At 41.6% G+C, this 20,299-nt stretch overlaps 1 protein-coding gene across 4 annotated transcripts in view; it reads left to right on the top strand.

Annotated features, from left to right (window-relative positions):
• The window catches only part of HDAC9 (histone deacetylase 9), a 668,907-nt gene that overhangs the window by 42,861 nt on the left and 605,747 nt on the right, over positions 1–20,299 (top strand). For all 4 annotated transcript variants that reach the window (XM_043509212.1, XM_043509214.1, XM_043509210.1 and 1 more), the window contains exon 2: positions 6,525–6,653. In XM_043509212.1, coding sequence (XP_043365147.1) covers positions 6,629–6,653 — 25 coding nt within the window. In that variant the 5' untranslated portion in view covers positions 6,525–6,628. The remainder of the gene's footprint in view (positions 1–6,524; positions 6,654–20,299) is intronic.

Below are 20,299 nucleotides of genomic sequence, written 5' to 3'. Positions count from 1 at the left end.
TCATAAACTTTTTGTGCACAGACTCTGTGGGATCATGTTTTTCTTTACCAACCTCTTACCCCATTTTTGGTCCCTGTAGTGAGGTGATGACTCACTGGTGCAGCATCTCCTGCAGGTCATCTAGGACTTAGCTCTTTTCCAGCTTACAGAGCACCATCTGTAGGCAGATGTCTCGCTTGCCGCTGGCCCCATGTCCCTCCGGGACCCCAGTGCTCTTTACCCTGGGGTTCTGCCCTAGCAATATCCCCACACTCTGGGTCTCCCCTCCCTGTGGAACCCCCAACCCTCTAAACCCACCTTGCCTCAGTGGCTACTGCCAGTCATCATCTAGTCCCCTGGAGCAGACTGCAGTGTCATGGCCACTCGTCGTTAGGCAAAGGCAGCAGGTCCTAACCTCTTGCCATCTTCAGGCTGCCCCAGTACCTTTTGTAGGCCTTCACCAAGGCCTGCAGCCTGGGGTTTAATCAGGCTGGAGCCTCCTAGCTCCTCTTGCCCTTTTCCCCAGTACTGCTCCACTTCAGGTACCTTACTCTCAGGCAGCTAGCCCTTCCCACTCCAGGACTAGAGTGAGACTCCTTTTGCCTCAGGCCCACAACCCTCTTATAAGGGCCAGCTGGGACCTGATTGAACCAGCTGTGGTCAATTACACAGTCAGCTTCCCCCAGCTGTTCTCACTCCCCTCATTACCAGCCACAGCCTTCTCTAGGGCTGCTTTTACTATTGGCTTCTCCAGGGAAGCTCTCTCCCAGGGCTGTTTTAACCCCTTCGGGCTGGAGTGGGGTGACCACCCTGCTACAGTCCTCAATCCTACAATGACTAAGGTGCAGGTGCAAGAATCTGATTGCCCAGAGGTCATTGCAGAATTTCGGCCATAGTTTGTTTTTTAGAGCTCGAAATAAATGCATATTGCACTCTATGAACAGGCCTAATGGCTTTACACATACTTCATTCTTGTCTTACTGTATTAATTTTGTTAATATATAAATGTAAAATGTACTAAAACCAAAATAAACACAGGTGTTTTTTAAAACCAATTTGTTTCAGTTTCACGTATGCATTTCTTTAGACTCCTGACCTCTACCCTGGAACTGTTTTGTCTCCATGTCCTTATGCCATCTTATTTCCTAGTCTAATTTTTATGGTTTATGCAGAAGTTGAGTGGTGTGGACTTGGAGTGCTGTCTGTCTGCACAGGGGTCAGTTTACAGCTATCTAAGTATCAAAGTTTGCTGTAACCTGAATTGCAGTCTTTCTGTTGCTATACAATGTTCCAGTCAGTATGATCCATCTTCAATAGATTTTCACTGTATCAGAGTATTTTATGAGCAGGTTCCACTGTATATGACATTGATACCTCTTCATAATTATGGTGTTTACTTCCATAATTTGGAATAAGTCCGTTTTTATGTTGAAGAGGCCTGTTCTTGCTGCCCTGTAGGGATAGTTGTTGTTGAAGGTGATAAGAGGGTAGGATTTGTTTTTGAAGCCATAGAATTTTTTAATACTGTATTTCCAACTATAGCACACTGCAAAATCCATTATATTATTGGACAATAGGGACTCTACCAGTACTAACAAAGGATTTGGGGCTAAAAAATTAATATACAACAGCTTTAGGAGAGAGAGTATTTTCTGTGCTACTTGAGGTCAAAGGGCCAGAGAATTGGAGGTCAAAATAAAAACTTTTGCAGTAAGTGATAAACAGAAGCTACTCTTGTAAAAAGAAAAACAAAAATAGCTGGAAAGCGATTCTGATTACTTAACATATTATTAGGGATGCCAACCTGTTTATAATTTCAGGGAGAACAGCATGCTGGTTTTTTTGTAAGATCTATGCATAATTTCCTCATTCACTTTTCAAAGGGAAGTATTTTAGAGAAAGGTGTAAAATCCTTCTGGAGGGGGCTCTGGAGATTTCTTCCATAAGAAATTATTTCAAAAGTATATGACACTGGGTGCATTTTGAAAGCATGCACACACACTGGGGGTGGAGGGAATGGAAATAGATAATCTAAATTCTGTTAATTTCTATTCAGTGCATCCTATTTTAGAAACCATATTCTCTCAAATTTTGCAATATAGGCACAACATAAAGAATGGGAGTGAGTGAGTGGTCTGGGGAATTGGGATGAAAGAAGGGGACAGTGCTTAAAGGAACAACGTTAACTTGAAATTCACATTTCTGTCTAAAAATGTTGTACCTAGTTACAGTCACAAGAAGCATCTAAGCTTTGTGGTGACCATAGGGAAAAGAAATCTATCACCTCTGAGGCTGGTCAGGACTGCACTAACCTTTGCAGCATCTGCCCCATTGTCTTCCCTCTATGAAGAAAATGGCTGGTGAATCCACTGGGCCTGCTTTGAGCTATCCTTCACCACCCACCATCCTGGGGCACGTGGAGTGCAGATCTGTATAGGATCCTAGCATCCTGAACCACTCCTTGCACAAGGAACCCTAATGGTTCTGCTGGGGTCAGGACCTTTGCACCTCTACTTGAGGTTGCGGAGGAGTTGGGGAGATGGAATTACCCTTCAAGGAGAATTAGAGTGCCTCACATAAAATGTTGACCTAATGCCAGCACTATTCTGATTCTCTTCAGTTCAAACAACACTATATACTGAGCTCACAATATGATATTCCCTCCAGTATTTCTCTGCACATCCCATCTCACTAAGAGAAATGAAGTATACCCGTTTTTAAAATGTAAGTGTATTTGAATGAGAGTGATTGGATTGCATCTGTACTTCTGTATGTGATGGTCTGGTATTTTTCATGGGACTAAATGGGAGCTCTGAAAACATGAATCTTGTTGTCCGGGTTTGATTTTAACAACTTTTCAAACCAAATATTGTTCTATATTAGAAATAAAAACTCTGTATGTGAAAGAAAGAAATGGAAATATACTGTCTCTTTAGGCAGGATGCCAGTTGTCATTTTGTAAAATATATTACCAGTGGAGAGGAATTTATAAAAGACTTCTATGCAGGTATTTTATAAGGATCCTAGCAAAATACTTAGTTATACAAGAGTTATTTTCAGTAAGTCTATCCTCCAATAAATATTCAGTGCTGATTCTCTTTATCAGTATCTTGGAATTCAAGGGTTTTCCATTTCATATCAAGGATCTGAAAAGAAGCAGTTTAATAATGAACCTCAGTGAAATGACATCCAGAATGCTTTAATTGTTAACTTTTATTGATGAAGCACTGAATGTTAACTAAATACTTAAACAATTGGGTGTCACAAAGTACATGTAAATTGCCACTAATGGTAAAACTCTCTCAAATACAAAAAGTAGTTTAACCTTTTTTTTGGGGAAAAAGTCAGACACCTTTTGGTTTTGCCTCTAATATTAGATGCAATTGAACGGCCCTTTCAACCCATCATATCCATCATTCTGAAGTGATGGGCATTTTTCTCCCAGCTGGTGATAACCAAAATGGTGTCTGGATCTCTGATAAACTTTTTTCCTCTTTGGATGGCGTTTTTCTTTCAGTAGTTCAGTGGACATTCCTTGTAAACAAGGTGGAGTTGTCACTTACTGAATTAAAAACATGACTTCTGGCAGCCTTATCCCAAGTGTTAAGAAGGATCAGGACAGCACATCATATAAAATTTAACATATTGGCTCTAGATATGGTGTCTGAAATAGCCCTTTTGTAATATTTGGAGCAAATTTAAAAAACCCAAATGTTTTTGTTTTATTTCATTTCAAAGCATGCTTTAAAACCCCTCCTTAAAACACTACAAAAGCACTATTTCAGCCAGCATAAATAGGACTCCTTTGATAATGCCCACAATAAATGAGTCATTACAATTTATTATTTTATACCATCATGGTAGTTATTTCAAGGAACCCTCCCACCAAAGAGAGAAACTTTATCTATCTAAACTACTAGGATATGCATGCACTTATAATGAATCATTATGTAACCATAATTAAGGCTATGATTCTGTCATGGGCATGTGATGTTCCAGGACTTCTGTGAATCATAGAATATCAGGGTTAGAAGGGACCTCAGGAGGTTATCTAGTCCAACCCCCTGCTCAAAGCAGGACCAATCTCCAATTTTTGCCCTGATCCCTAAATGGCCCCCCTCAAGGATTGAGCTCACAACCCTGGGTTTAGCAGGCCAATGCTCAAACCACTGAGCTACCCTTCTGAGGGAAGGCTGGAGCAGCTGCTACTCCTGGGGCTGCTGGAACAGCTGACTGGAGCAGTGGCTGGGGGTCAGCCCCCTGCCACAGGGGCAGTGGTGGACTGGAGCAGCTGCAAACCCTGGCAGGGCTTTCTTTGTGTTCCTCCCTCCCCTGAGTATTTTTAGTAAAAGTCAGGGACAGGTTGTGGGCATCTGTGAATTTTTGTTTATTGCCTGTGACCTGTCCTGACTTTTACTAAAAATACCTGTAACAGACTCTTGACCATAAGTGCTGTAAGCCTCATTCATTCTTGTTCTATCCCCTCCTTGTTTGTCTGAAATTTAGGGCCTAACGTTCTATGCATGTTACTTTAGCTATCTAGGCAGTTGTATTGAAGTCAATAGGAGTTCATATTTGAGTGTTAGCAGGATTTTGTGCTTACCTTTGTTAGTTTTCTGAGGCAGGAATTGTATTTTTATTTCTTTGCTATGGCGCCACTAGCACACTTGCGAGCTCTATGAATTGAATAATAGTTGTTCTGATCCAAGACGCTGCCTTTTTGTTTTGTGTGAAACCTTCGATCTGGGATGTGCAATGATTCCCCACGGTAGCATTTACTCCTAACCTTGTAAATGGAGGAAAAAATACACGGCACAGACTAATCTTAGGAACTATTCAGGTTTAGTAGCAGCCTCCATTGAGTTGAGGACACTTGGCTCTTGATGTGAGTCATGGTAAAGAATTTTGATTCAAATATAATTTTGTAAAGTTTTAGCTTTTCATAACATTCTGCTGTACTCTCCCCACCACCACCTTATCTGAATATTAGATATCTGAATGCCAGGTATATCCAAGTATCAGATCTGTGTGAATTGTGTCTAAATAAGTGAGACTCTCTCTCCCCCCATAGCTAATGTTGTTAATGCAAAATTACCAAATTTTGTCATTCTGATTTATTAGCTGAATTTCATCTCAGCTCTACTTGAAACCCCTTAGTGTCTAAAAAAACATTTTGACAAAAACTGCTAAGATACAGCATTAAAATATCTTCAGACACATCTACAGCACTGATTGAATAAGATAGTCACATTTACAAAGCACTGCAACTGGAGATAGAAGGTTGTGCATTATGCTATTCGTATCATGCTGGAATGAAAATATACCTCTGAAAGTGTAATATATCTGCAACTTTCAGTTTTTAGTAGGTAAAGTATTACAAAAGCTTTGCTTCTTTTTGCTTTTGCTCTGACTGTAATATTCTGGAAAGGTATGAAAAAATTCAGTCTAACAGCAGAACTGTGTCCAGTTTTGGGCCCCACACTACAAGAAGGATGTGGAAAAATTGGAAAACGTCCAGCGGAGGGCAACAAAAATGAGTAGGGGACTGGAACACATGACTTATGAGGAGAAGCTGAGGGAACTGGGATTGTTTAGTCTGCAGAAGAGAAGAATGAGGGGGGATTTGATAGCTGCTTTCAACTACCTGAAAGGGGGTTCCATAGAGGATGGATCTAGACTGTTCGGGTGGTAGCAGATGACAGAACAAGGAGTAATGGTCTCAAGTTGCAGTGGGGGAGGTTTAGGTTGGATATTGGGAAAAACTTTTTCACTAGGAGGAGGATAAAACACTGGAATGTGTTACCTAGGGAGTTGGTGGAATCTCCTTCCTTAGAAGTTTTGAAGGTCAGGCTTGACAAAGCCCTGGCTGGGATGATTTAGTTGGGGATTGGCCCTGCTTTGAGCAGGGGGTTGGACTTGATGACCTCCTGAGGTCTCTTCTAACCCTGATATTCTATGAACTTGCTTGACCTACTCTCAAGCCAGCCCACCCTACTAGCGGCATTCCCCTGACAGTGTCATAGATGTCATTAGTTAGTAGTAAGAGATCCATTCAGTGATGCTACACATTTCAACAAGGAAATTTGTCTATTTCTAAACAAGGTAAACATTAGAAATTTAGACTATATATTTGCTGGAAAGAGTTCCCAATGTGAAACTGTTTCAGAAACCGAAAGCCTAAATTAGGAAACAGATTGTGAATTAGCCATTGTTTAACTGAAAGATAGTAATCCACCTACTTTATCCTCAGGCCTTTCAGTTTCCACAGTTAATCCTCTGACCTCATGGTAAAAGAAATCATGCCTTTGACTTTTTTTTCCAAGCTACTTTTGAAACTAGAGATGGGCCTAAGCTGCAAATTTAGATCTGGATTTGAACTTTCCTAAAGTTTGAGGATGTTTAGTTTTAAGGTTTTGTTTTTTGGGGCCATAGCTACTTGAACCTACAGAGCATGATTGTAGAAGAAATTTCGTTTAGAAGAATGGGCTAAAGTATGCACGGATATTATATTGTTAATGCACAGATCTATGTTTTTCATCTTTTAGATTTCATCTTCAGATTCACCTCATCTTGGCCAGAACATTCCAGTCCGGTCTTCTGCTGCTGAGATTTGATCTCAATCTGTTAACGATTTATCGTTTCATCAGCAATGATGAGCTCCACAACACAGCCAGGTCAGTTTTTTCAGATGTCACAGAATATTAACATTTGTTGTAATTTTGCAGAATTCTTCATTATGTGTCTGTGTTCAAAGCCGAAATAGAGGTGGCAAGTGACCCATATGCCAGTTTCATCTAATAAGATTTGACTGTCATATAAAATGAAATACAGGAGTATGCATGAAGAAATTATATTGTGTGGCTATTTTATCTCAGTTGGATTACAAACTGAATGATTCTGTAATTCTTGTGTAACATTTTCCATATGACTTGTTTAGGAGCCAAATAATCATAATGAAACACAAATAGACATATTTAACGTATTTTTATTCTTTCTTAATATTTGTATACTTGTGCATTAAATTATTGTGCACCTTTACATTATAGCCGTGTTTGAGCTTCATTGCTCTGTTCCTTCCATCTTATCCCTGTGGTGGAAGGATACTTGCCCACGCAGTCATCCTTTGCTATGTTTTTCTTTGTAGACACATGCTTAGTTAATATAAGTCGGAGCACCTGCTTTATCTGATGTCAGTAGAATGAGCTAGTTCTGGTTCAGCTGGCAGGAGATGAACTATGAGCAGTACAGCCAATACCCATCATTCTAGAGAAAGAAAAGTTACATATGGAACACGCCTACTCTCCACTGCTTTGAGGAGTGAGAATCAAATCTGCCCAATGTCCCATATAGCCCACACTCCAGTTCACCCCCACTTTAAAAACATAACACTGTACAAGTGATTTTATTTATGTCTAATTTGGCTTTTGTGAAAATTAGCATAAAACATCAAGAAAGAAATTGTAATAATAAGCAGGGCTCTTAACTGAATTTTTTGTGGGGCATATCATGCAGCTCAATTTAGGAATGTTTTTCAGTTAAGATTTTTTTTAAAAGCAATGTCAGAGATATTGTGTTGGAAATGAGGAATAAAGGTATCCACATTAGTGCTTCAAAAAGTGGCCTGAATTTCAAACTTGGCCTCCATTTTTGCAAACACAATTTTGCATCTGCAGTAATTGTCAGGAAAAAGCTTAAATGACCTGTGGTCAAAACTGATGGACATAATTTATTGTGGATACAAAATATGCCTCTGATAATGGAGGCCTGATTTAAAAATCAAGTCCCTATTGTTCTGGGTCTGAGTAGAACAAATTTTGTAGAAGAGGACTAGATGATCTGAACGTTAAGGCTGTTGTTGACTACTCCTTCTGCTTTCTTGAAGGAGTTGTGCTCTGCTTTTTGGCTCTGTAGTCTCATGGTTTTGTACGTGTCCCCTTGGCAACAAATATGAAATGTATTATTGTGCTTTTCTCATATACTGTACCTGTTACAGCCCTCCACTTTGCATGGTGCTTTTCTAATGTATATTGCTGATCTTTAGTTGAATTCATTCCTGGTGTAACTCTTTACTCCAGTTGGAGATGATTTGGCTCTTAATGCAAGGTGTCAAATTGACCTTCGTTACTAGGAGGAAGAGGATTATGGGTGCCCACTGAAATTTCTATTGTCATTCCAAATGCCATAAAGGAGACCTCTTCAGTTTGATGAGCAGGGTAGTAGTGATACGAGTTCTGTATGTAGGATCTATTCCTGCTAGATGCACAGCACTCAACTCCCAATGGGTCTTTAACTGACTTCCATTAACGTTAAAAGTTGTGTGTTTATGACGGTGCCTCATGCTGAATATTTACCCCTAATAGACTAAAACTAGAACTCTGATTGATTTATTAAAAGAATTAGCCGTTGTTGGGTGGTGGTTGGTGTTTGTGTCCATCCCTAATAAAAAAATCTTTTTCCATTCTGTGTAGACTGTGTAGAGGTGTGGGGGTGTTTTTTTTTTTTTTTTAAGTAAAAAATTGAATGTGAAGTCACAGTGTGGTAATCTAGTTTCTCTAACTGTTTGTTTGTAATTAGGTCATTCAGTACAATTGTTTTGTGGCAAAAATGGCTATCTGTAAAATGGTTGAATGTAAAACAGCACTAATCTTACTACAGTACAGCCTCGCTATAATGAACCTGTCTGGACCCAAGGCTTTTGTTCATTATAGCAAAAGGACAAACAAAATGAATGGGTGGTAGAGCTGGGGCTGGGGCTTCAGGCTGTCAGCCCTGGATGGCTGGACCTGGGACTTTAGCTTCAGCCCTGGGAAGTGAGGGAGACGGGCTCAAGGGCAGAAACTAGGGAGTTGGCCCTAGCCCCAACGTATGAGGCTAGATAAAAGTTGTGCATGCGTGTGCAGTGTGTGTGTGTGCGTGCATATGTGTATATATAATATATATATATTTTTAACAGTACAGTATTGTACTGCAGTAGGGATCCAGGGACCAGGTTCGTTATAGCTGAAGTTTCGTAATAATGAAGGGTGTTATAGCAAGGGTGTACTGTACAAGCACTGTAGAGTACCCAAAAGGCATGGTCTGGTTTTCAAAAGTTGAGGATGACTTATTGAAACTACCAGTCATGCTCCACTGCCTACAGTTATGGCATTCAACTGAAAAGTGGCAAAAGTGAAAAGTTTCATATCTAACAATTATTATAACCCAAGTTACATAGCTTCCTTCCTTCTCCTGATGGGCTACACAATCAAAAGATGGGGGGAGGGGGAACCAAAACACTGCAAAATCTTGGGACTAACAGACTGGATTGTATCTGGTTTGAATGAACAATTAGTGCCTCTCTCAGTTGACTTCTTCAAGAAATACAGTATGAACCACTCGATGCACTTGACCTGTGTATAAATGGATTATCTCTTCAGTGGTTTCAGTTCTTATTCTAAATGGATGATACAAAATGGTTAACTCTTTCTTACCTTCATATATATGGAGCATTTGTAAATTGTGCTGATCAGTTCTAATCTTCATTTTTGTACATTGTAAATCTGCAGGGTATGAGATCACATTGTTTTTACCTTTATGTACAATACTGTAAAATTACATGGAGGGAAGATTGATCCATGCTGTTTCTAAGGTACCTGTCACCTTAATGTATCCTCATCCACGGGAAAGCTCTTGTGCTTTAACCAAGATTATATTGGAGATTACATTGGGTGAAATCCTGGCTCCATTGAAGTTAGTGGCAAAACTCCTATTGACTACAATGAAGCCAGGATTTCATTCAGTAGCTTTTTAACGCCATGGGGTTTCACATTGAACAACAAGGAGAAAACAAAATATTGAATAGCTGCTCATTAAGTGATTACTGTTAATTCTGTACACTGAATGAGCCTGGGGTCCTGTGAAAAAATGGCATGTGATCATGTAATTAAAGACTCCTTTACATGCATATACACCAGGAGGCTGAATTAAGGTTGACTAGGCAGCCTTAATTGTGGTATTTAGTAACTTTTGAATGCTTTATTTGCAAACTTAATGTTCTTTTAACATAAGTTTTTTGAGTGTATGTAATTTATTAGGTTTTAAAAAAAACAAACTGGAATACCTCCCCACCCCGAAATTCCACGAGACACTGTATTGACACCCACATGAGTCATCAACAGGGTTGGAACCTTTTGATCCACCACACAGACTTCTGCCACTTGAGCTAACAGAGTAACTGATAACCTACTACAGCTATCATCCTCAGTGTAGACTAGCTATAGAGGGGGATAAAACATGTTTGCCACTGTATTTCAAGAATATTTATTGATAGCAGAGAAATTGTGAGACTTGGGAATATTGGGTTTAGGGTTGTGAACTTGCATCATCCCTCCTCCAAGGCCCTGCTCATGCCCCACCCCTTCTCTAAGACCCCACTCCTGTTCAGTCCATCCCTCTGTTGCTCACTCTCCCCACCCTCGCTCACTCGCTCATTTGGGGTGTGAGGGCTCTGGCTAGGGGTGCGGGCTCTGATGTGGGGCTGGGGATGAGGGGATTTGGGAGAAGGAGGGGGCTCTGGTATGGGTCAGGGGGTTGGGGTGCAGGCTCCAGCTGCGGGTGCGTGCTCTAATGTGGGGCGGGGGATGAGGGGTTTGAGGTGTAGGAGGGTTCTCCTGGCTGGGACCAAGGGGTTCGGAGGGCAGGAGAGTGATCAGGGTTAGGGCAAGGGGTTGGGGCATGGGTGGCGGTGAGGGCTCTGGCTAGGGGTGCAGGATCTGGGATGGGCTGGGGATGAGGGGTTTGGGGTGCAGGAGGGTGTTCCGGGCTGGGACCAAGGGATTCGGAGGGCGGGAGGGGGATCAGGGCTGGGGCGGGGGGGTTGGGATGCAGAGGGGACCTCAGAGGTGCAGGCTCCAGGCGGCACTTACCTCAAGCAGCTCCTGGAAGGAGCAGCATGTCGTCCTCCTCCTGTTCCTATGCATAGGCGTGGCTAGGCGGCTATGTGGTGCCTGGCCAATGGGAGCCCCAGGGGCAGCACTTGGGGCGGGGACAGCATGCGGAGACCCTGGCTGCCCCTACATGTAGGAGCTGGAGAGGTGCCATGCCGGCTGCTTCCCGGGGGCCATGCGGCACAGAGGGTAGCAGGGAGCCTGCCAGCCACGCTGCGTGGCGCCACTAACTGGACAGTTAATGGCCTGGTAAGAGTACTGGGCGGAGCCACCAGGATCCCTTTCTGACCAGGTGTTCCTGTTGAAAATCGGACACCTGGTCACCCTACTTTGAGATTCTTTGCTCTAATGGATAGACTGTTCTGCCCATCTCCCCAAGCTTAACTTCCTTTGTGCTGTCCCCTCCCCATTCTGTTCCTCTTCCCCATTCCTGGTCTTTGTCCCAAGTATCATTCTCCGCACCCCAGTCAGTCCCAGTTTCCATTCCACAGACTTCTCATCCTACTCCCAGTCTCCTTGCCCAGTCATTCCTATTTCTCCCTAGCTCCTTGTCCCCAGTTTTGTTGTACAACAATCCCAGCCCCCACACACCCTGCTCCCCATGCAATCTGTTTCTCTCCACTCCTGGCCTCTAGTGGTGCTGCTTCCCAATAACATTCCCTGTCCCCACTATGTCCTAGTGTCAGTGTCCCTTTGCAGATTCCTTGTTCAATCTTGATGTGTTCCCACCCCACCTCTAGCAATTTGTCCCACTCTCTGCCCAGTCAAACCCAGTTCTCCCCTGCACTCCAGGTCCTCATCAGATCTGTCTCGCCTCCCCCAAGTCCTCCTTCCTCCCCACCCACTAGGTTCCAGTTTCCCTCTCTTTACACAGTCTGTCCCAGTCCCAGTCTGCTTGTCCCAATCTACTTCCTTGCCCCTCCCTGGCTCCCAAACCTAGGTATGGAACTTGTCCCCTGCTGCTTTTGGCTCAGAAAGCTTCTCTCGCGATGCCATTGTGGGCTCAGCAGGGGATCGTTGAGAGCACAACTGTCATAAATATAAAGGGAAGGCTAACCACCTTAAATCCTCCTGGTCGAGGAAAAAAACCCTTTCACCCTGTAAGGTTAAGAAGCTAAGATAACCTCGCTGGCACCTTGACCGCAATGACCAATGAGGAGACAGATAATTCAAAGCGGGGTAGGGAAACAAAAGATCCTGTCTGTCTGTCTGATGTTTTTGCTGGGACCAGAGCAGGAATGCAGGTCAGAACTCCTGTAAAGAGTTAGTAAGCAATCTAGTTAGATATGCGTTAGATTCTGTTTTGTTTAAATGGCTGATGAAATAAGTTGTGCTGAATGGGATGTATATTCCTGTTTTTGTGTCTTTTTGTAACTTAAGGTTTTGCCTAGAGAGATTCTCTGTTTTGAATCTGACTACTCTGTAAGGTATTTCTCTTCTTGATTTTTTACAGAGGTTTTTCTTTTACTTTTTCTTTAATTAATTAAAATTCTCTTTTAAGAACCTGATTGCTTTTTCATTGTTCTTCAGATCCAAGGGTTTGGGTCTGTGTTCACCTATACAAATTGATGAGGATTTTTATCAAGCCTTCCCCAGGAAAGGGGGTAGTAGAGGCTTGGGGGGACATTTTGGGGGAAGACGTCTCGAATGGCTCTTTCTCTGTTCTTTGTTTAACATGCTTGGTGGTGGCAGCATAAGGTCCAAAAACAAAAGGTAAAAGTTGTACCTTGGGGAAGTTTAACCTAAGCTGGTAAGAATAAGCTTTGGGGGTCTTTCATGCAGGTCCCCACATCTGTACCCTAGAGTTCAGAATGGGGAAGGAACCTTGACAACAGCAGAAACAGTCTGCCTGCTCTCAGTTCTGGTGTCCGGCCTTGCCTGCAGTAGCCCAGAGCTGCAGTTGCAGGACAATCCTATTTAGCCCCAGGCTGGAGTATGCCCTGTGCAGATTGAATCTTTGGGGAATTTAGGTGTGAGACTCTGGCAAATCTCTACTGAGCATGTGTGAATTGAGATTTTTTTTTTTCCCAAAGGCTTGTAACTTGTATTTTCATAGGAACAGCAAAAGGCACATATCTGACAGAAAAGACATCCCTGGCAAATTTCAATCCCCGCTCCAGAATGCTAGAGCTGTTCAAAGAAAAGTCGCTAGAATTTTTTTAATGTGGGCAAAAATATTTCCCCTCCCCTGCCTCATTCTTGAAACAGCCAGACTGCTGATTTCTTCCCCCTTCCCATAAAAATTCAGCTTGAGGCAGAGACACACAGAGTGTAAAATTTCATCCCAACTGGTTAAAGATTGGCAAAGTTACAATGGGAAGTATCAGGCAACTTCAATAATGGCAGAACTACTAGCCCTGCCTATAATACACTTTAAATAAACTTAATTCATTTGTCCCAAATTGCACCCTGGAGATGGTTCAGGAAATATCAGTTTCTTAATTCAGAGAGAAAAAGGGAGAGAGTGAACAATGGTGCTATTACATGCTATTACATTTTACTGCGTGTGTGTTAGTGGATTGGAATGTTTACTGACATCATAAAAACCTTCTGGCCTTGGTGCTGGAGACCTAAATGGTTATCCTTTTATGTCCACTGCTTTGTGCTGCCACTAGACTGCCAAGTTATCCTATAAAGAAAAGGAGTACTTGTGGCACCTTAGAGACTAACAAATTTATTAGAGCATAAGCTTTCGTGAGCTACAGCTCACTTCATCGGATGCATTGATCATCTGGACCCATGGAAAAGAAGCTCTTGAGGAATTCCACCATGATTTCAACAATTTCCATCCCACCAACCTCAGCCTGGACCAGTCCACACAAGAGATCCACTTCTTGGACACTACGGTGCTAATAAGCGATGGTCACATAAACACCACCCTATATCGGAAACCTACTGACCGCTATTCCTACCTACATGCCTCTAGCTTTCATCCAGATCATACCACTCGATCCATTGTCTACAGCCAAGCGCTACGATATAACCGCATTTGCTCCAACCCCTCAGACAGAGACAAACACCTACAAGATCTCTATCATGCATTCCTACAACTACAATACCCACCTGCTGAAGTGAAGAAACAGATTGACAGAGCCAGAAGAGTACCCAGAAGTCACCTACTACAGGACAGGCCCAACAAAGAAAATCACCTTCAGCCCCCAACTAAAACCTCTCCAACGCATCATCAAGGATCTACAACCTATCCTGAAGGACGACCCATCACTCTCACAGATCTTGGGAGACAGGCCAGTCCTTGCTTACAGACAGCCCCCCAATCTGAAGCAAATACTCACCAGCAACCACACACCAGAACCACTAACCCAGAAACCTATCCTTGCAACAAAGCCCGTTGCCAACTCTGTCCACATATCTATTCAGGGGATACCATCATAGGGCCTAATCACATCAGCCACACTATCAGAGGCTCGTTCACCTGCGCATCTACCAATGTGATATATGCCATCATGTGCCAGCAATGCCCCTCTGCCATGTACATTGGCCAAACTGGACAGTCTCTACGTAAAAGAATGAATGGACACAAATCAGACATCAAGAATTATAACATTCAAAAACCAGTTGGAGAACACTTCAATCTCTCTGGTCACTCGATCACAGACCTAAGAGTGGCTATCCTTCAACAAAAAAGCTTCAAATACAGACTCCAACGAGAGACTGCTGAATTGGAATTAATTTGCAAACTGGATACAATTAACTTAGGCTTGAATAGAGACTGGGAATGGATGAGTCATTACACAAAGTAAAACTATTTCCCCATGGTATTTCTCCCCTCCACCTTACCCCCCACTGTTCCTCTGATATTCTTGTTAACTGGTGGAATTAGCCTACCTTGCTTGTCACCATGAAAGGTTTTCCTCCTTTTCCCCCCCTGCTGCTGGTGATGGCTTATCTTAAGTGATCACTCTCCTTACAGTGTGTATGATAAACCCATTGTTTCATGTTCTCTGTGTGTGTGTGTGTGTGTGTGTGTGTGTGTGTGTGTATATAAATCTCTCCTCTGTTTTTTCCATCAAATGCATCCAATGAAGTGAGCTATAGCTCACGAAAGCTTATGCTCCAATAAATTTGTTAGTCTCTAAGGTGCCACAAGTACTCCTTTTCTTTTTGCGAATACACACTAACACGGCTGCTACTCTGAAACCTGAAAGTTATCCTATGGAACTATTATTAATAAAAATATCCACAGACGTCACTTTTCAGAATTGCACATGCATAGTATCTAATCCAACTATCCTATCAAAAAAGTGTTAATAAGCATACTTGCTTGCACACATTGTTGTCAACGCTTGCAAATTTTCCTGCTTTTCATAAAATCCTGGGTCTTGGAGTCATGTGAACATGAAAGAACCTCACCTTTCATTTAAAAAAAAGGAAAAAAAAGAAAAGGGAAAAAAAGAAGCTTCATGGTTGTGGAGAAAAGCTTGAAAACACCAACCCTAGAGTCTTAAGGGTCACAAGGTAAATAAGATTAAGTCAATTTCACGATGAGGGGGGCTGATTTGTGATTTTTGAATGGCTTGTGGTTGGCAATATTGGTATTCAAAGTGGAAGGAGCATACATGTTTTCGTTAGACGGTACTGCATACATAAACTGCATCCCCTTCTACCAATGGGTGCAGCTATACTGGCAGTGGAATCCATCCCTGGGGATGGCCAGCAGTAGTACTACTGGCTCCCTCCCTTGGCATTTACACCTTGAAGAAGCCACTTTTAAGTTCTGTCAGGCGCTCCAGAGCTGCCTGACTGGCAGAGGCTCACAGGAGGCATGTTGAATTGGGCTACGGTAGGCTAGAACAGGGCTTGCATGTAGCTTGCCCCATTGCACTCCTGGTGGCCTTGATGCTTCCAGGGGCCCACATCTGACCCAGAAAAGGCTATTCTGAAATAGGGCCAGAAGTTGAGGAGGATTTTAAATCACTTTTCAGTAGGGAATGATTGTTGGACTTAATCTGTCAGGTTTACAGTACTGTTGTGTTTCCCTTGTGAAGGAATGTAATGCTCCCTCATTTGAAAACAAACCCACCGTACCCTACACACATGGTTAGAAAGAACTGCAGGAATGCTATTGGAATTGGTGGTGGTTTGAGCCACTGGTGTAGATTTAGAGAAAAGTTGACGATAACCCTTTTTAGTTTACATTTTATCTTTTTATATAAAAATAATAACACACATGCTATTTACATAGAAGGTGACAGCAATAATAAGTGAAATATCAGTTTTCACTGTGGTGTCATTTATGCATTTTAAGTGGTACTGGTATGTAAATGAATGTTTCATGCTGATCCATTTTATAGATGGGATATTCATTATTTATTAATCTTCTTTTAACATCTTTTCAGATTTTGTTCAAGTGTAAAATGTTCTGCTAAACTAGTTTATAATTTCAGAACATGAGCTGTGGATATTTTCTGGGCGTTGGTATTGTTAGAAACTTTGAGGGCTGGAGCAATAAGAGGAGGAAATAGTTACTTTCTTTAGATGAGCTGTATTTTAACAGGCTTCCCTTTATATTGGGTTTGTAAACTCATTGTCCAACAAAACCATTGAAAGAACAGATGTGGACCAAGCAGAAGTTGTACATGTTTTATCCAGATGATATCCAAGGAACCTCTTTGGGTAGGCTTTTTTTCCAGCAGCAATACACATAATAAATATTTCCTTACACTGCATGATGCAATAAATAGGCCTCCTGTGTAGCAACGTCTACTTACAACAACACCATAACCCAGTAAGTTGAAAGCAGCTCTGTGAACCTTTAGGGACCAGGCCCTGGCTAAATGAGTGGCTAATTCATGTAGCTATAAAGTAAATGCTGAATCCCAGTAGGGGGTAAAATGCCTGTGTTTGATTGTTTGCTTTGCTTGTTATAAACTGTAAGATCATTAAGGAAGTGTTTACATCCTGTTGCTGTTACATGTTCTTAACCAATCCATGTACATAAAAGTGTTGGGGGGGAAAAAAGAAAATATTTGCTCTTAAAGGGTGTGGTTAACTTGGTATTGTTTGTGGAAAACTTCCTCCTTTGTTTGCTTGCTAACGGTGGTTAAATAAGCAAAATCGCCTGTAGTGGATTAATATATACATGGATGTTTTTTATGGCGAGAGATGCTTAGTGGTGTTTGTGTTTACTTCATAATATAAAGTCATCAGCTGAGAGCTGACTCTTTTAAATAATCCATGGCTTTGTGGCTGGGGCTTTGTTTACATCGGATGAATGCCAGTTCTGTTTCTGATTGTTCTATCTCTTGCCAACATGCTGTTTTTATAAGTCTCAGGAGAACAGTTTAATAAAATTCGGTGACAATGAAAGGTAGTTATTTTATGTTAAAGGCATTTGTCCAAACTTTCAAGGGAAAGAAATATGTGCACGCCTGCAAAAAAGAACATACTTCTAATATGCCTGCAAAAAGCAGGGTTATGTAAAAACACTGAGTTTTTCCCTTAGTAGGTTTTATTGTTGTCCCCCATTTTTTTGAACCAATGTCACTCAAAAAGTTTACATCAGCAGAATGTATTCTTTGAAAGTTTTATGATATTAGAAATAGTGGTCCTAATTTCCATCTGTGAATGAAAACTTTATTCTAAAAGAGGGGAAGTGATGAAGACATCAGTTTTATGAGGAAACTAAAAAAAAAAAACGGGAGGGGGGGGGTTGGAGCTGTTTAGAGGCCAGGAGAAGAAGGGGATAGGATGGAGTCACTTGTGGTTGGAGAGAGCGGTGTGACTAATGTCATTAGATGTTGAAGACAGGGAAATGGGAAGATTCTGAACTGTCAAGGGTCTTGATCTTCTAGAAATTACCAACTTCTGAAAAGTGGGTAAGGTGTCTCATAGCACAATTCAATATAAAGCTGACTACTTCTTATCCAGTTTCACAGTGAATTTACTAAGCAGGTTGTTTTTTTTTATTCTCACTGTAGCACATCTGAAAGCTGCTGATCAATATATAAAAGGTAGTAAGAGTTTTTCTACACCCCCAGAACCATGCCCCTTTTCCAAAAGCCTGTGAGCAAATGCTGAAAAGCTAGGGACACTTCAGAACATGGTTTTGCATCCCTGTCTATCCTGGCTAATAGCCATTGATGGACCTGTTCTCCATGAGCTTATCTAGTTCTTTTTTAAAGCCCTGTTATTGTTTTGGTCTTCACAACATCCTCTGGCAAAGAGTTCCATAGGTTGACTATGTGTTGTGTAAAGAAATACTTTCTTGTGTTTATTTTAAACCTGATGCCTATTAATTGTGCAGCCTCAATGTTCCATTAACATAGTTTTTGTATTTAATTAGAAATAACCTGAGCACCCTTCCTTTATACACAGAGATGCTGGTCTATCCAGAGTTACATGAAAGGTTATTGTCATTGCTACCATGTGTGATTAATAGGTAATGCCCCCAGTTATATTTCAAATCTGCTTATTCAGGTTAGAGGGGGGGAAAGGAAATTTGAAATATGGGAAGAGAGGCCTCTTGAACAATTTTAGATGGCTTCTTTTTATAGGAAGCAATTCTGTTCTTATGTCCATTCAAAATCAATTACATTTATCTCTGGCTGTGTGCAGGCTTCCTCCCCTCCAGTACAAACCTACCCCAGGTACAACCCAGCCCACAGTTAGTGTGGCAGTCCCAGGCTATTTTCTATGATTTTATTACAAATAGGCTTTGACCTTAACTGCTGCATTTTCTGCATCCTCAGTTCACCAGTCTGGAAGCAGTGATTGTTCTCCACTTTAGGCAAGGGTCTCTGAGACTTTCCCTCTATCTGTGTACTATTCAGCTTGTTTCCTCCATCTCTTTCCTCACTGAAAGGCAGTGGCCTTAATAACAATGATGTGTGTTGTTTTTCTGTTCTCCATTTTATTTTTTCTAAGTTAAAGCAAAACTCGTCTATTCCCTGTTTCGTGTGCTAGTTTAGATTCCTTTTTGGTTATGGAAGCCACAACAACAGGGAACAGGCCACAGGTGGCATAAAGAATCTGGCTTTTATAGTGATGCCTGTCAGTTTAGCAGCAGAGTACAGTACAATAATTTTTTTTTTCCCCAGCACGTCTGGGAAGTGGCAATTATACTTCTCACTCAAGCCAAACTTACTGATCACACTATTCTTTGGCTGTGGGGCCTGCTTCTAGTAGGCCAAATTAAAGTACATTTAAAATGCAGGTGGTGGGTTTTTTTTTCCCCTTCAGACATCATTTTGTTTATATGATCGTCTTGTTCTTTTATATTTGTCCCACCTACGCTTTTGGGATCCTTTTCAGTTCCTGATTACTGGCTTTGTTTTTTGTGACTGTTCTTTTCTCTCTCTCTCCTCCCCCTACTTCCTTTCACTTTCTCATTCTCTAACTTAATGAGATATCAGTAGCTATTTAAACAGTGAAAGTAAATTTTCTACAAAATAAAATTCCCCATGACTCAAACTACAAACTGTTGAAACACATGGTTTCTCGTTGACCAAAGTCTCATGTTTCTGTGATTTTTGTGTGTGTGTGTGTGTGTGTGTGTGTGTGTGTGTGTGTGTGTGTGTGTTGTATTCCAGGTTTGCAACAAGGGTGTTTAACAGTGACATCCTTTGGAGGAACAACATTGGGAACAACATGTAGAAGTCCCTGTTGGCTGGCTAGGATTTCTTCTTGTCTTTCCTCCTCTTTAGTGCTTTTGTCCACACTTCCTTCCTGGTCTCCAGTAACAGTGTTAACCTTTCAAAGGCTTTTATACATTGCAAGAGCTTCTTGTTGTTACAAGAGTTCATCAGAATCTGACTTTTTCTTGGACTATGAAAACAGACAGAAGGCCTTTGTTGAATTCTTCCTCTTCCCACTTCTGCAGCTCCTCTGTGCCACCTTGTTCTTTTGCTCTGGTGGCAGTCTTGATTCTTAATGTTCCTGTCATAGAATAGCTTGACTTGATCTCCTCCTCATAGTGCCCACTCCCATGCTTCTCAGTTGTTGACTCTTCCTGTCCTCGGCTGTTTACTTGTTCTGGTTTGCTTTTATTTTTAAAATCTTTTCTATGGTCCCTAAATGTGTAGAAAGTGTACCTTAATCCAATGTTAACATTCACCAGTAGGGGAAGGAAAACATCCCACTAGCAGAGGTGGGTAACCCCAGCCTGCTGATACTATCAGACCCAGCAACAAACATCATGGACAGATGAAACCAGAGGAAGTTTGAGGGACAGACTGCATATGGCCACTTTTTAATATATCATTCTTCCAGGTAATCATCTTCACTCATTTTGGAAAATATTTCAGAGAACTTAGTGCTCACAAAAGATGCTTGATGGATGGAACTGGAGAATGTCTTCTGTTAATACGCAGAACATATACAGCACAATTGCATATGTGCTGTAAGTTCCATTGCAGTCAATATAACTGATGCATGTG

This window comes from Dermochelys coriacea, chromosome 2 (assembly GCF_009764565.3).
Source record: "Dermochelys coriacea isolate rDerCor1 chromosome 2, rDerCor1.pri.v4, whole genome shotgun sequence".
NCBI classification, from domain to species: Eukaryota; Metazoa; Chordata; order Testudines; family Dermochelyidae; genus Dermochelys; species Dermochelys coriacea.
The sequence above is the reverse complement of the archived record's forward strand: the minus strand, read 5'-3'. Positions and strand labels throughout refer to the sequence as shown.